This window comes from Eretmochelys imbricata, chromosome 19 (assembly GCF_965152235.1).
Source record: "Eretmochelys imbricata isolate rEreImb1 chromosome 19, rEreImb1.hap1, whole genome shotgun sequence".
Taxonomy (NCBI): Eukaryota; Metazoa; Chordata; order Testudines; family Cheloniidae; genus Eretmochelys; species Eretmochelys imbricata.
Window position 1 is genome coordinate 12928663 of NC_135590.1, and position 13204 is coordinate 12941866.

At 46.3% G+C, this 13204-nt stretch overlaps 1 protein-coding gene across 1 annotated transcript in view; it reads right to left on the reverse strand.

Annotated features, from left to right (window-relative positions):
• Positions 1 to 2114: 2114 nt before the first annotated feature.
• The window catches only part of MECR (mitochondrial trans-2-enoyl-CoA reductase), a 32292-nt gene continuing 21202 nt past the window's right edge, over positions 2115 to 13204 (reverse strand). The window contains exons 4-10 of the mRNA XM_077837957.1: positions 11941 to 12084; positions 10213 to 10315; positions 8260 to 8362; positions 6927 to 7000; positions 5664 to 5724; positions 4483 to 4555; positions 2115 to 3106 (exon numbers count right to left, since the gene is read on the reverse strand). Coding sequence (XP_077694083.1) covers positions 2943 to 3106; positions 4483 to 4555; positions 5664 to 5724; positions 6927 to 7000; positions 8260 to 8362; positions 10213 to 10315; positions 11941 to 12084 — 722 coding nt within the window. The 3' untranslated portion in view covers positions 2115 to 2942. The remainder of the gene's footprint in view (positions 3107 to 4482; positions 4556 to 5663; positions 5725 to 6926; positions 7001 to 8259; positions 8363 to 10212; positions 10316 to 11940; positions 12085 to 13204) is intronic.

Here is a 13204-nt window from a genome sequence, read left to right on the forward strand (position 1 = left end):
TTCCCCCATGGACTGCTGTGCAGTTCTAGGCATTTGGAGTTTTGTAATTCCCTATTCTGCTGTTTAAAGTGCATGTTCAAATCCAATCCTGTGTCTCGTATGTAATAAGCACACTGATAATTTGATTCAAGAGTGTCACTAGAGCATATAAACTGTCACTTGTATTTTAGTCATGGTCTAGGGGCTAAGCCTGCTGTGCCTGTCCCTAAAGATCACTCCAAACAAGCAGCTGGTGTTCTAGCTACAAGCTTCTATTACTCCTGCTATGGGAGCAAAGGGTGCTTCCCCCCATGAAGTGCACGGATAAGATGTAAATACAGCTCTTGTCCTTCCAGGCAATAGGAACTAGCCTTGCAGGGTTTTTTAATTTTAAAAAGGAGCTACTGTTATGAGGTATTTTTGTTATTTGCAATGCATAGGGTGATAGTGATGTTCATGGATTTTAAGGCCAGAAGTGACCATTGTGGTCATCTAGTCTGATCTCCTTTACAACACAGGCGACAGAATTTCCCTGAGTTGATTCCTGTTTGAATGAGAGCAGATCTTTTAGAAAAACATCCAATCTTGATTTCAAAATTGTCAGAGATGGAGAATCCACCAATAGTTAATTACCCTCACTTCAAAGTTTGCACCTTATTGCTAGTCTGAATTTGTCTAGCTTCAGCTTCCAGCTATTGGATCTTATTACTCCTTCACTAGCTAGATTGAAGAGCTCTCTGTCATAGAATCATAGAATATCAGGGTTGGAAGGGACCTCAGGAGGTCATTTAGTCCAACCCCCTGCTGAAAAGCAGGACCAATCCCCAATTAAATCATCCCAGCCAGGGCTTTGTCAAGCCTGACCTTAAAAACTTCTAAGGAAGGAGATTCCACCACCTCCCTAGGCAACGCATTCCAGTGTTTCACCACCCTCCTAGTGAAAAAGTTTTTCCTAATATCCAACCTAAACCTCCCCCACTGCAACGTGAGACCATTACTCCTTGTCCTGTCCTCTTCTACCACTGAGAACAGTCTAGAACCATCCTCTCTGGAACCACCTCTCAGGTAGTTGAAAGCAGCTATCAAATCCCCCCTCATTCTTCTCTTCTGCAGACTAAACAATCCCAGTTCCCTCAGCCTCTCCTCATAAGTCATCAAATATTTGTTCCCCAAGCAGGTACTAACAAACTGATCAAAGTCACCCCTTAATCTTCTCTGTGTTGAGCTAAACACGCTGGATAACACAAGGAGCTCAATCCTTTAACCTCTCTTATGGCTCTTCTCTGAACACTCTCCAATTTAGCAACATCCTTCATGAATTGCGGACACCAGAACTGGACACAGGATTTTAGCAGTGATCGCACCAGTGCCAAATGCAGAAGTAATAGAACCTACTCAAGATTCCCCTCTTTACATTATGTTTGTAACATAACTGCCATACTGGATCAGAACATAGTTAGTCTAGTTTCTAAGAGAGGCGGGTATGAGACGGGAGTGCAGGCTGTAGTGCTGCTAATCCCAGCAGTGGATGACCTGGTGTTAGAAGTATCAGATCCTGAGCAACGAGAACTTCCATTCTGCAGCTTGCCAGGATGGCAGCACAAAGATGGGACTCACTGGACTACTTAAACTGGCATCTCCTTCTCCCTGCCATAGCTTGTCAGGAACCAGCATGCCAAATGAGAAATACAAGGCACGTAAGAGGGGAGGATGTAACAATGTGATAGGAGGATTACCGTTTGTCCCAGGCCTTACAGTTCATATCTGAGATCTCACTGAGGGGAAGAAAAAATAAAGTTCACTTGTGGGAAGGCAGAAGCCCATGTCATATTTTTAAAGCGAGCTTTGCACACATTAGCTGAGAAGTAACCAACGGCAGTGACTATCAATGCCTGTCTGTGTTGATCATGCCTCCCTGACTTTTGTTGTGGCCTGTGTGAACGAGCTGTAATGCAACCCTGTAAAAGAGTTGGAATACAAACATTTGGAGGCAACGGCATGACATTTTGAAGCAGTACATAGTAAAATACTCGTGATAGTTTGTACTACTGTCTGACTGAAGTGCAGCAGAGGAACTAGATCTTATTACACAGCAAAAACCCAGTTGATGGAAAAATACCCCAGGGAGAACACAGTCTCTGAAAATTATAGCATTTATTCTGAACAATTATTGACATTTCAGTGGCCCATTTCACAATTCTTGCTCTTGGATGACAGGCTTGCAACACAATGTGAAGTGCCTTTATTTCAGCCACAATTGCCTCAATATCAAACTACAGATGTAAGTTTCCCTAAGGACTGTACATGACAATACTGGGGTTAGGATACAATCTAGGACAATACTCCACATCCAGAGGTGACCTTCATGGGAAGAAGCCACAGAAAGACAGAAAAATGGAGGCTTCCTCACTTAAAGCTCACTCTGGGGCAGGAAAACTTTACAGTAAGGGACGCATTAGCATCTTGTTGGGAGTCCCAGTGCCCTCCAACTTGGGTGACTACACACATCCAGAGCAGAGGGCTTCTTTTTGTGTCCTCCTTGACTGACTGATTTCACCAGCAGTCAGCTGGAAGTTGATTGGCTTTGCCTCTACCCTAATTTTTAGGATTCCAGGGACTGCACTTTAGCCAACCTTGACTTTCTATTGCAAAGCAATTAATTTTAGCCAATGCGAAAACAGGATTTATCTCCAAAAGCAGAGATCTACTGTCTGCTCTTGAGTCACGTCAGTTACACACTTTAGCCTCAGATGTGATTGTTATTGTTTCAAGTGGGTAAAGTTGACAAATTTTAGAGATTCTTCCTCTTCAACAACTCTCTCCTGAAGACAGGATACATTGAAGCAAACGTGCATGAAAACAGTTGTATTGTCTCCAATGATGCCAGAACTGGCTGTGATTCAAGCTCCCTCTTAAAACTCCTCTGGAAACAAAAGGGTGTATGATTGTCCATGGGAGCAGGATCACATGGTGAGGACCTGTTTAGATGAGATGAATGACTTCATGGAGGCCTCCACGGCAATTCGGTAGTCCTTCAGTGGGACCTGTGTGCAGGCTGGAGCAGTGAGCTGCCCCTTACGAATAAGATCACACAGGGTCAGAATCATCCCAGTCAATCTGTCCTTGTCTGCATGGGAAAGACAGAAGAGAATAATCCTGCCCCTTCCAGAGCTGAGGGTGAACAAGACCCACAATGCCACCCAGAGGAAATGAGACAACTGACAAAACAAACAAAAAGTGAGCCAGTCTTGGCTGCCTTGGCCACCTAGCAACACAACACAAGGGAGTGGAGTTCAGGTGCTAAGCTCCCTAGGACAGCAGCTCGCGATAGAGGCAAACGATCTCAATTTCTTCAGCAACTCCTTCCACCCTGTTCAACACATGCAGCAGCATTCACTGACTTCAGAGAGAAATGTTTCCAGTTTATATGGCAGATGTTCCCACAAGATTCCCTTGTACTGACTGCAGTGTTGCCAAATTGGACAATTGATTTTGTTCTGATTTGAGGGGAGATAGTCCCCTGTGACCTTTCTGACCTTTGGGGTTATGCTACAGGTAGGTAGCTAGCCTCCTGTTTGATGGCCTGCCCTGCTCTCTACACTCCTGTTTGATGGCCTGCCCTGCTCTCTACACTAGATGTTACCTGCCACTTGCACTGCAGCTTGGTCAGCAACCATCTGGCACACACTGATTTGAGCTTAAGGCTGTGCCTAGGTAGCTTCTGCCCCGTCCACACAGCTTCAAAGCAGGAAGGGCCTGAAACACCTTAAATGCATAATGCCTGGCTTTTTTTAAATTGCAAGTGCTGAGCAATATCAGAGTGGAGCTGAGTAGATAGGCCTGGACCAGTCACAACCGTTTAAACTCTACATTGTAGTTTGTTGCGGTTTCCTGACCAAATGTACTAACAGGTGCTTCTGTCCCACTGCTGAGGCCAAGGGCAGATCACAGATTCTGTGGGTTACACATGGGCTGTAGCTGAGAGGCACAGCAGGGGAATGATACAGCTTGTGTCTCCCTGGATTAATGAAGGAAACTCTCCAGGTCAAAACTTGTCACCAGCCTTCACCCACTTGTGCTTTTTGATGTCTAGAAACCCAGCTAGCAAAATATTTATCTGCTCTTCAGATGCTAAGTTTGAGGGCTGCTTTGCCAGTATTTCCCCAGGAGGGCTTAAGCTAAGCTAAAAACTGGAGATTCTGCATGATGTTTTCTGTGCTTTGTGTTTCTAGGGCCTCCCTAAGAACTGGGACGAGAGAAGCATTATCTTGTTGTCCACGTTGGACAGGAAGCCAGGCACTCGAGTTCTAATTCCTGTTCTCACAATGACTTCTTCTGTGGCTTTGGACCAGTCGCTCCACCTCTGTGCCTCAGCCTACGCACCAACAGAAGCAGGGACAACGCTTACTTTCCTCGGGGGAAGGGGGGACTTTAAGAGAACACATTAATACTTTAATAGATTTCCTATGGACTACATCCCCACTGAAACGACCTTCAACTTACTCTGGGGTTGGTCTTTCTTCCACTGGGTCATCCAAAACCCACGCAGCTTCACATCCTTAAAGATGAATGCACTCTGTAGAAACAAGGTGAGACACACCAGGTATTCTTGGGGAAACTGTTTACATTGGGCATTCTTCAGTTAGCATATTTCTGCTGCACTCAGGCCATGGGAAGAGACTGTCCTTGTACAGCTGCTACCACACTTTAAACGCTGTTGCAAGTTTGACACTCATGTTCCTGCTGCTATGAAGATCTGCAATTCTGCCTCCCTGCCAATGACTCTTGCTTTTAGAAGAGCCTTAATTTGGGGCAAATTCACTCACACAATGCAGATTTTTTTTCTTTTACACCCCTGCAGAATGTTAGTCCTCTTCACAGTACACTGGATAGTAAATAGGAGATTAAAAACTAAGGGTTGGTTCCCTCAGAAATGATCACATTCTTGCCAGAGTTGTGATAACTGCATTGCCCATACAGTGCCTCTTTTGTGGCAAAAGAGGATTTCAGGCACTCTATCTGGCACTAAATTTAAAAACTCACGTTCATAAAGCGTTTTGTGTTAGCAACGAGACCCCACGACCAGTAGAGCTCTGAGAGGATACAGGACTAGGGTTAAGAACGTTGAAGATTGTTCTGTTGTTGCAAGAGACACCTTAGCTACTAACTCCAGGTCAGAGCAAGGATTGACACTGGGAAGATCTGCCCTACAGGTGCACCTTAGAGTGCAGACAACTTTTGCAATGAGAATTTGCCTGGCAGATGCTAAATAGCTGGGTCAGTCACACACCAGGGCCAGTCTCCTCATAAACATTGCCATGAGTATTGCAGACATACACCCAAACCCTGTAAACCAGAAACAGGCCAGAACTAGCTCATTCCTGTCACATTCTCAACCAGTTAGAGACCATGGGGCATTGGTTCTGGTACTCAAATGGCACAAGGAGGTAGTGTTGGAAGTCAAGTGCACACTTCATCCAGTCGCTTCTAATAGTAGCGATGCTGCTGCGTGGGAACTGAGGAGCTATAGGGAGTTAGGGGACAATATATAGATGTGGTGAAGCCAACCCCGTGGGGCAGCCAGTTGCTTGCAGTGGATGTTATGGATGGAAAATTTCGGTGCTGTGGAGTAAGGGCTATGTGATGTGAATACAGAGAACATGTCACAAGCATCTGTTACTTACCACAGGGACAGTCACAGGCTGTTTTGCCATCCCGCCATATGTAACCATGGTCCCTTTCTGTCTGTATGGAGAGTCAGGTGTCAGACAATTAATGATCTCTCCTAATAAGGGTCTTCAACCCGATCTGCTCTCCTCCTCCAATTCCGAACCCCTGCAGATACCGACGCCCTCAAACAGGCGGCTCTTTCAATTACTTTGTTGAACAGCTACTTTGTTACTTGCTCAACCTGCTTTCTAGCTTCCCCTCCTTCTCACAAGAGCCATTAGCTGAAATGATCACCTAGAGTTAATGGACCCCTCCCACTGCAACAGCCCACCAAGACAATGAGCAAGATACTATAGGGATTCTGACTTCATAGCTGGATGTGACCTTCCACTCTTACTAGTCTTTAAAAGTCTATTACTGTATGTCATTGGAGAGGAAACCTCACTAGAGTTGCTGTAAGGTCTTAGATTTCAGTTACCGCATCTTCCGAGAAACCTCCCCCGCCTGCATTTTTAACAAGTGACCTATGTAAGATAATTCTATTCATAGACTGTAAGGTCAGAAGGGGCCACTGTGATCATTTAATCTGCGCTCCTGCACAATGCAGGCCACAAAACCTCACCCACTCACTCCTGAAATAGACCTCTAACCCCTGGCTGAGTTACTGAAGTCCTCAGATCATTGTTTAAACACTTCAAGTTATAAATAACCCACCATTTACACTTCTTTAAATGTGCAAGTGACCCTGTGCTCCATCTGCAAAGGAAGGTGAAAAACCCCCAGGTTCTTTGCAAATCTGACCTGGGGGAAAATTCCTTCTGACCCCAAATATGGTGATCAGTTAGACCCTGAGCATGTGGGCAAGACCCACCAGGCAGATACCTGGGAAATAATTGTCTGTAGTAACTCTGAGCTCTCCGCATCTAGCGTCCCGTCTGGCCATTGGGGGGTTTTGCTACTGGTAGTCGCCTGTGGGCCACATGCCATCGTAGGGAGTCCCATCATACTTATCCCCTCCAAAAACTTATCAAGCTCAGTCTTGAAGCCAGTTAGGTTTTTGCCCCCACTGCTTCCTGGGAAGGCTGTTCCAGAACTTCACCCCTCCAATGGTTAGAAACCTTCACCTAATATTGAGCCTAAACTTGTTGATGGCTAGTTTATATCCACTTATTCAACTGGTCCCGACCGCTATCCCCAATCTGGACAAACCAGTTCTTTGAACATGTACATCTCTGAGTGCTACACACAAGTCAAAGGAGGAAAAAAGCTGAACTTACTGTATGTGGCGCAGCATCTCAGTAGTACTTTTCCCTCCGACACAATTCAGCGCTAACCGGGGTTTGGGGACTTTCTGGAAGAGTCAGCGTTTTATAGACAAAAAAGGCAGATTTAACTCTTGCCCGCCAAGCCAGATTTCTGTCCAGCAAGAAACACGGAGTAGTCCTATTTTGAATTCCAAGGTTACCTTCTCTTGGGGTCAGGACTCTGTCTGCTGAGGGAGGCAGGTTCACGTGTTTTAGCCCCAGAGTTTGCTCAAACCAAAGGCAGGTCCAGATATGTACCCAAAGCCAAATTTACCATCTGGGCACCGCAGCAGAAATGAAAACCTGCCCAACACTGCTGGGGCAGCCTCCAGAATCACAGAGAGGAGTCCAATGGAAACAATTCCCTGGGAGAATGAAGGCCAGCCCCTACTAACTCTTCTGTCTGCATGTTAAACGGTGGTGTATATCAGAGCACGGTTTCTAGACATCAGCCATCTACATAGTCTCAGCTAGTCCAACTCTCTGTCAGTGCGGGATTTCCCCTGTGGCTACTGCATCATCTTCACCACTGCATTTCCACTCTGGTCACCTCAATTCCCCGTTATAGCGGAAACAGAAGCGGCCCAAACATGGACAATGAAAGTAATCTGAGGTACAGAGACTTCTGTCTGAAGAGAGGCTGCAGCGCGGCACTGTTCAGTTTACAGAGGAAATAAATGAGAGAGACAGGAGAGGACATAAAACAGCAACAGGTGTAGATGTTGTCAGACACTCCAATTTATCCTCAGAATAGAAGAGCAAGGGGACATGGAATCAAACTAAAAGGCAACTTTAAACATGATAAAAGGAAACCGTTTATTATTTTACACCTATGGAACTCACTGCCATAGAATATTATTGAGGCCAAAAGCCTAGCAGGTTTAATTGACATTTATATTGATTAATGAGAACACCCACTTACATAAGAAGATAAAGTAAGAATATAAACTCGGGATTTAGGGAATAAGGGCCCTGATCCTCAAAAGATATTTATTCCCTTAGCTTCCATTGATTTCAATGGAAGTTAGGTGCCCAAATACCTTTGAGAATTTGGACCTAAAACAACTGTTCATCTGCCCAGGGGTTAGGAAAGAGCTTCTGCTAGGGAAGTTTACTCCATAGTTCTCCATAATAGGATTCTTGCACCTTTCCCTGCAGCATCTAGTTTTGGCCACTACATGAGACAGACCATGGTCTGCTCCAATATGGCTATACAGAGGTTCCTGTATTGTCTTCGGATCCTGAGAATTAGCTTCCTGCCTCCCTACTAGGATTCTTCTTTCTGGAGAGCTCAGCATTACAGTACCTTAAATAAGTCTTTCATCTCTGGCTTTCTCAGCATCTCTTCTGTGATGACATGGTCCGCACCAAGGGATGTCAGTCTGTCTACCACCTCTTGGAGATTGGGTCTGGGGAGGAAGGACAAAAAAGAGATTCGCAGAAATAACTGGCATGTTTCCCAAGCCAAGATGGACAGACCTCTGCAGGGCCCTTTGACCAAGTCAGTCAGTTTCTATGGGCTCTGATCTGTAACTTGTGACCCAGGATGAGCAAACTGGGCTCAGCCCAAACTTTGGGGAAGATGTTCCCTTCCAAAAGCGAGCCTCTTTGGCGGGGGGGATTTATCTCCTCCTTCCCTCATCCTGTTATTAACTGATCATGCCACTCCTGCCTCTGTCCCCTAGTTTCCTCCACTGGCTTCCTCACCTTCTGTATCAGCTATGAACCTCTCAGCCTCACCTTCAAGACTCTACATGGTGCCATACAACCTCCCTCTCTGCCCTCATCCCAGCCTTCACTGTCTACCCTCCAGCCGCCTTCCTGAGAACTGCTTCTGGTGTCTCCTCCTCCCGCTCTGATCTGTACCTTCTTTCATGCTGCCTCTTCTGCTTCCCACACACGGGTGCCTGGCTTCTCCTAAACGCTTTCTTCTGCAAAGCTTCCTACCCTGAACTCGGATGCCAGCTCCAGCTGTTCCTGCATAAGATCTGCTGGCCCCTGAACACTCACCCACAAGCTCCAAATGGGGCTTCTTGTCTGCTCAGAATAAGAGCCAATTACCAATCACAGAGCAGGTCGCTGCTTCCCAGCTCAGTGCCTATTTTACCACCACCGGCTGATGCTGCGCCACCAAACCAAACCCCACCCCACTTTCCTACTTCCAGGCAAGAGAAAGGGATGGGACCAGCAGCACTGTAAGAAAGGACAAGGCTCCTGAGCAGGCCACAAAGTGGGAGTAGGTAGAACTAGCTTCTCCGAGGAGCCACTAGGTCCCTCTTCCCTCTGCATCTAGTCTCTCCTTATCCCACATCCAGAGCCACTAGAGGTTCCCCCCACCTAGCCCTTGGAACTGGCCAACCTTGGAGTTGAAAATCCCTCAGGACTAGCTAGTGTCATAGAATCATAGAAGATCAGGGTTGGAAGGGACCTCAGTAGGTCATCTAGTCCAACCCCCTGCTCAAAGCAGGGCCAATCCCCATTTTTATTTATTTTGCCCCAGTTCCCTAAATGGCCCTCTCAAGGATTGAACTCACAACCCTGGGTTTAGCAGGCCAATGCTCAAACCACTGAGCTATCCCTCCCCTTCCTGTCAAGGGCTAGTCACTCCCTCTCCCAACAGGAATTTTAACACTCATCTTCGGAGTGGAGACATTGAATACATTCGCTAATCGCTGACTGGGCAGCCTCATTCAGAGCGGAAAGGGAAGCCCTGTTGTGAAGAACTCTATTGCTGGATTCAGCTACCTGAACAAACACCCTCTATTGCCCACTCAGACCTGAATGTAGCCTTTCTATCAATATGAGGTATCGCCCTGTTTTACAGCACAAGTTCTCGGCCTATTTAGGATTATTTGCAGACTGGAGACAAAAGCTGAGACGGTGATCCTGCTAACCTTAACCTGCCTTCACCCTACCTCTTTCTATGGCGTAATTCCAGCAGCAGGGGTTTCCTCTTATAGATTCATATCAGAGCAGTTAAAGTGAAAAATTCGAGACAGACTGACAGGCAAACATCTAAATGCAGCTACTCTCAACCGGCCACAGCCCAACCTTTATGCCCATCTCCCTTGTTTCCAAGAAACAATCCCCTCCCCTCCCACTGAGAATCTAACTCAGACATATAGAGCAGAATGCAGGGTGAAAGGAAGGGGAACCGAACAGCACAGGATAAAGCAAAAAAGTTGTTTGATCAGGACAATTTTAACAAATGATCCAGTTAGTCAGAGTCTCTAAAAACCAGGGCCCACTGTATACGCACCTATCTCGGATCACATTGATTGTTTTGATGCCTAAAGCTGCTGCAATCTGAATAACAGCCTGTCCCACGCCACTGTTGGCTGCGTTCTGGATGATGGAATCACCTGCAGTGAAATAAAGAAACCCAAATCAGCTCTGGCTTGAAGCAAATTTAGTGCTGGAGAAAGGTGCGGAGACCTTCAGTCTTCAGGGCTGAGAATACAGTCAAGAATAGGTACAGCACAGCCAATCTTCCCTGACACTGTCCCATCAGCATGGCTTATCCCCGAGACTGCCCAGTGCTAGCTCAGGTCAATAGAGGCGTTGGGTTTTGATTCAGAGATGTTTCCAAGAGCTGAACTAAGACTCACCAACTTATTTCATACAGGCCCTCGGATGGGAACAACCTTTCAGCCACTAGGACCACATTTAAACTAATGAACTACAACTGAAAGGCTTAATTCTTTCATGATACATTCATCTGAGAATTTCATTCACCTTTACTAAGACTTGCTTGGATTGGCTCTGATTTATTCCCAGGAACCTATTATAACTTGCTGCTTATTTCCTCTAGGCTGGCAAGAAGGACTTGCATCTGACCTAGAACCTTGAAGGCACAAGATACTGATCATAAACTTTGGCCCTCATATCAAGTCATTCATTCATTCAAGTACATCACAAACACTCATTTAGCCTCAGAGGGCAAGCTCCTTGGGCAGAGGCTGTGATGGGGGTATCTAAAACTCCAAGCTGGCAGTGATAGGCGTAAGGGGAACCAGAGAGCCTAGTTAGCCCATTCTATGGCACCTGGAGGAGAGACAGGTAATGAAGGATTAGACCCAGCTGGGGAGAAGCAGGCTGCATGGTTCCTAGAAAGAAAGGACTGCAGGGCAACAGGGGGAAGGACTCAGGAAACAGGTAGTTGGGCATTTCCTCTCTCTGGAAAAGGAACCATCGAGAGATGTGCAGGAAGGAGCATATGCCCTGAAAGGAGAGGGAAGCTGGTTAGGAGACTCCAAGGATGCAGTCCCAAGGGTCAGTAGCTCAAGATCAGCCATGCCACTGGAGACTAAACCCTGAGGAAGTGCTCTGTAATAAAGTGAGGAAGATGCAGAGCCTGCGAGGCGGTGAAAATCTGCGGAGGACTGAGCCCAGGAAGGGTGGAAGAGTTTCCATTCCTTCGAGTATGGACACTGTTACCCTGACAGGGTGGGACTCAGTGTCCCCTGGCCAGAGGGCCAAGTCACCCGCAGACCACCGACGTCCAGAGAAGGCGGGTGAGGCAGAGGGGCTGCAATGCTGGATCTCACTGGGAGGAGGTGCTCTAGGATAGCGAGTATGACAGGGACCATAGCTTCAGCTGTGTTTGGGCAGCACGTAGCAAAATGCTGACCTGTCCCTGACTGGGGCTCCCAGGTGCTATCGCAACATAAATAATAAATAACTCTGAAACATCAGGTAAGAAAACACGTGCAGAGGCTTGCCTGAGCCCATGCAGTCCATGGCAGAGCTGGGGATAAATCCCAGAGTATAGGTTTGGGAGATAGGACTATAACTACTCAATATTAGTACTTTCCATACAGAAGAAGGCAGAATTTTATTTATGCACATGGATAAACTGTTAATTAGAAGGAATTTATAAATTCTGTTAACTTGTTTAGGGTCAATATCCGAGGATGGGATGTTCCACTGGAGTGTAAAAATCAGCCACGTGTTAGGAGGATTACACAGCATAGGTTAAGAGATATACCTGGCACCAAGGTCTCAAAATCAGCCAGCATCCGATACGCTGTGCAGGGGTTGACGCTCAAGGTGGCAGCACACAGCAAAGGGATGTCGCGTGGGAGTTTCACCAGGCTTTCCTCACTGAACACTGCATCCGTTCTCCATGTTCCTGGTTTAAAGGACAAGGCTTATTCAAGCTATGAGAAGCATTAGAAAGATGCAGGCAAGTTGAGCGGGTAACCGCTTAGGCAAAAGTTTTCAGGCCCAATGAAGTTGGAGAGATAAATCATAGAATCATAGAATATCAGGGTTGGAAGGGACCTCAGGAGGTCATCTAGTCCAACCCCCTGCTCAAAGCAGGACCAATCCCCAATTTTTGCCCCAGATCCTTAAATGGCACCCTCAAGGATTGAACTCACAACCCTGGGTTTAGCAGGCCAATGCTTAAACCATTGAGCTATCCCTTCCCCACGTGGCCTTGAGATCTAAGCACAGGCTAGGGAGGCAAGACTCCTGAATTCCAGTCCTGGTTTGGATACAGATTCCACCTCTGGCTATAGGCAAGCCACCTGAAGCTTGATTTCCCAGAGGTGCTAAGTAGCTATGTACATAGTTAATGTAGTTCTCCAGGAAATGTGTATATCTTGTCTGGTGTGCACTGAATGAGATACGACACTGCAGCTGCCTTTATTAGCTTGGCTAGCACAACTCATTCCTATTTAGGAATCTGTCCCTCCTATGTCATTTTTATTTTTATAAGTTATGTCTGCACCAAAGAAAAAATGAAAGTAATCAAAGAACTAGTCCTCTCCACAAAAACAGAAAGCTGCTTTAAAATGCAACAAACAGTTAAGGTTGCTAGTTAGCAATGATGCAACTATCTATCATTCAAAAACAATAAAAGTGGTAAAAAATAGGGTTTACTATAGACCACCAAATCAGGAAGAGGAAGAGGTGGATGAAGCAGACACTCAAAGACACTTGAGCGTCTGTTGCGGGGACAGTTTGACCATGTGCTTGCTTGATTGTTTGAAAAGTGTGAATTGGAAGTGCTTTGTTCCAGGTGAGCCTTGAGTGGGCCTGACTGTTATAAAAAGCCAGTCAGCTGCAAACCAGCTGAGCTGCGAAGAGCAGAGAGGCTAACAGAGGGAGTTTGCCTGGGAGTTTGCCTGGGGAGAGCCCACTGAAGCTTACATTTTGCAGGCTTCTCTGAGTAGTTACTACAGCTCCTCAGGAAGCTCGTAGAAGGAAGGTAATATGGATGGGGAGCATTCAGCTGTTGTGACCTG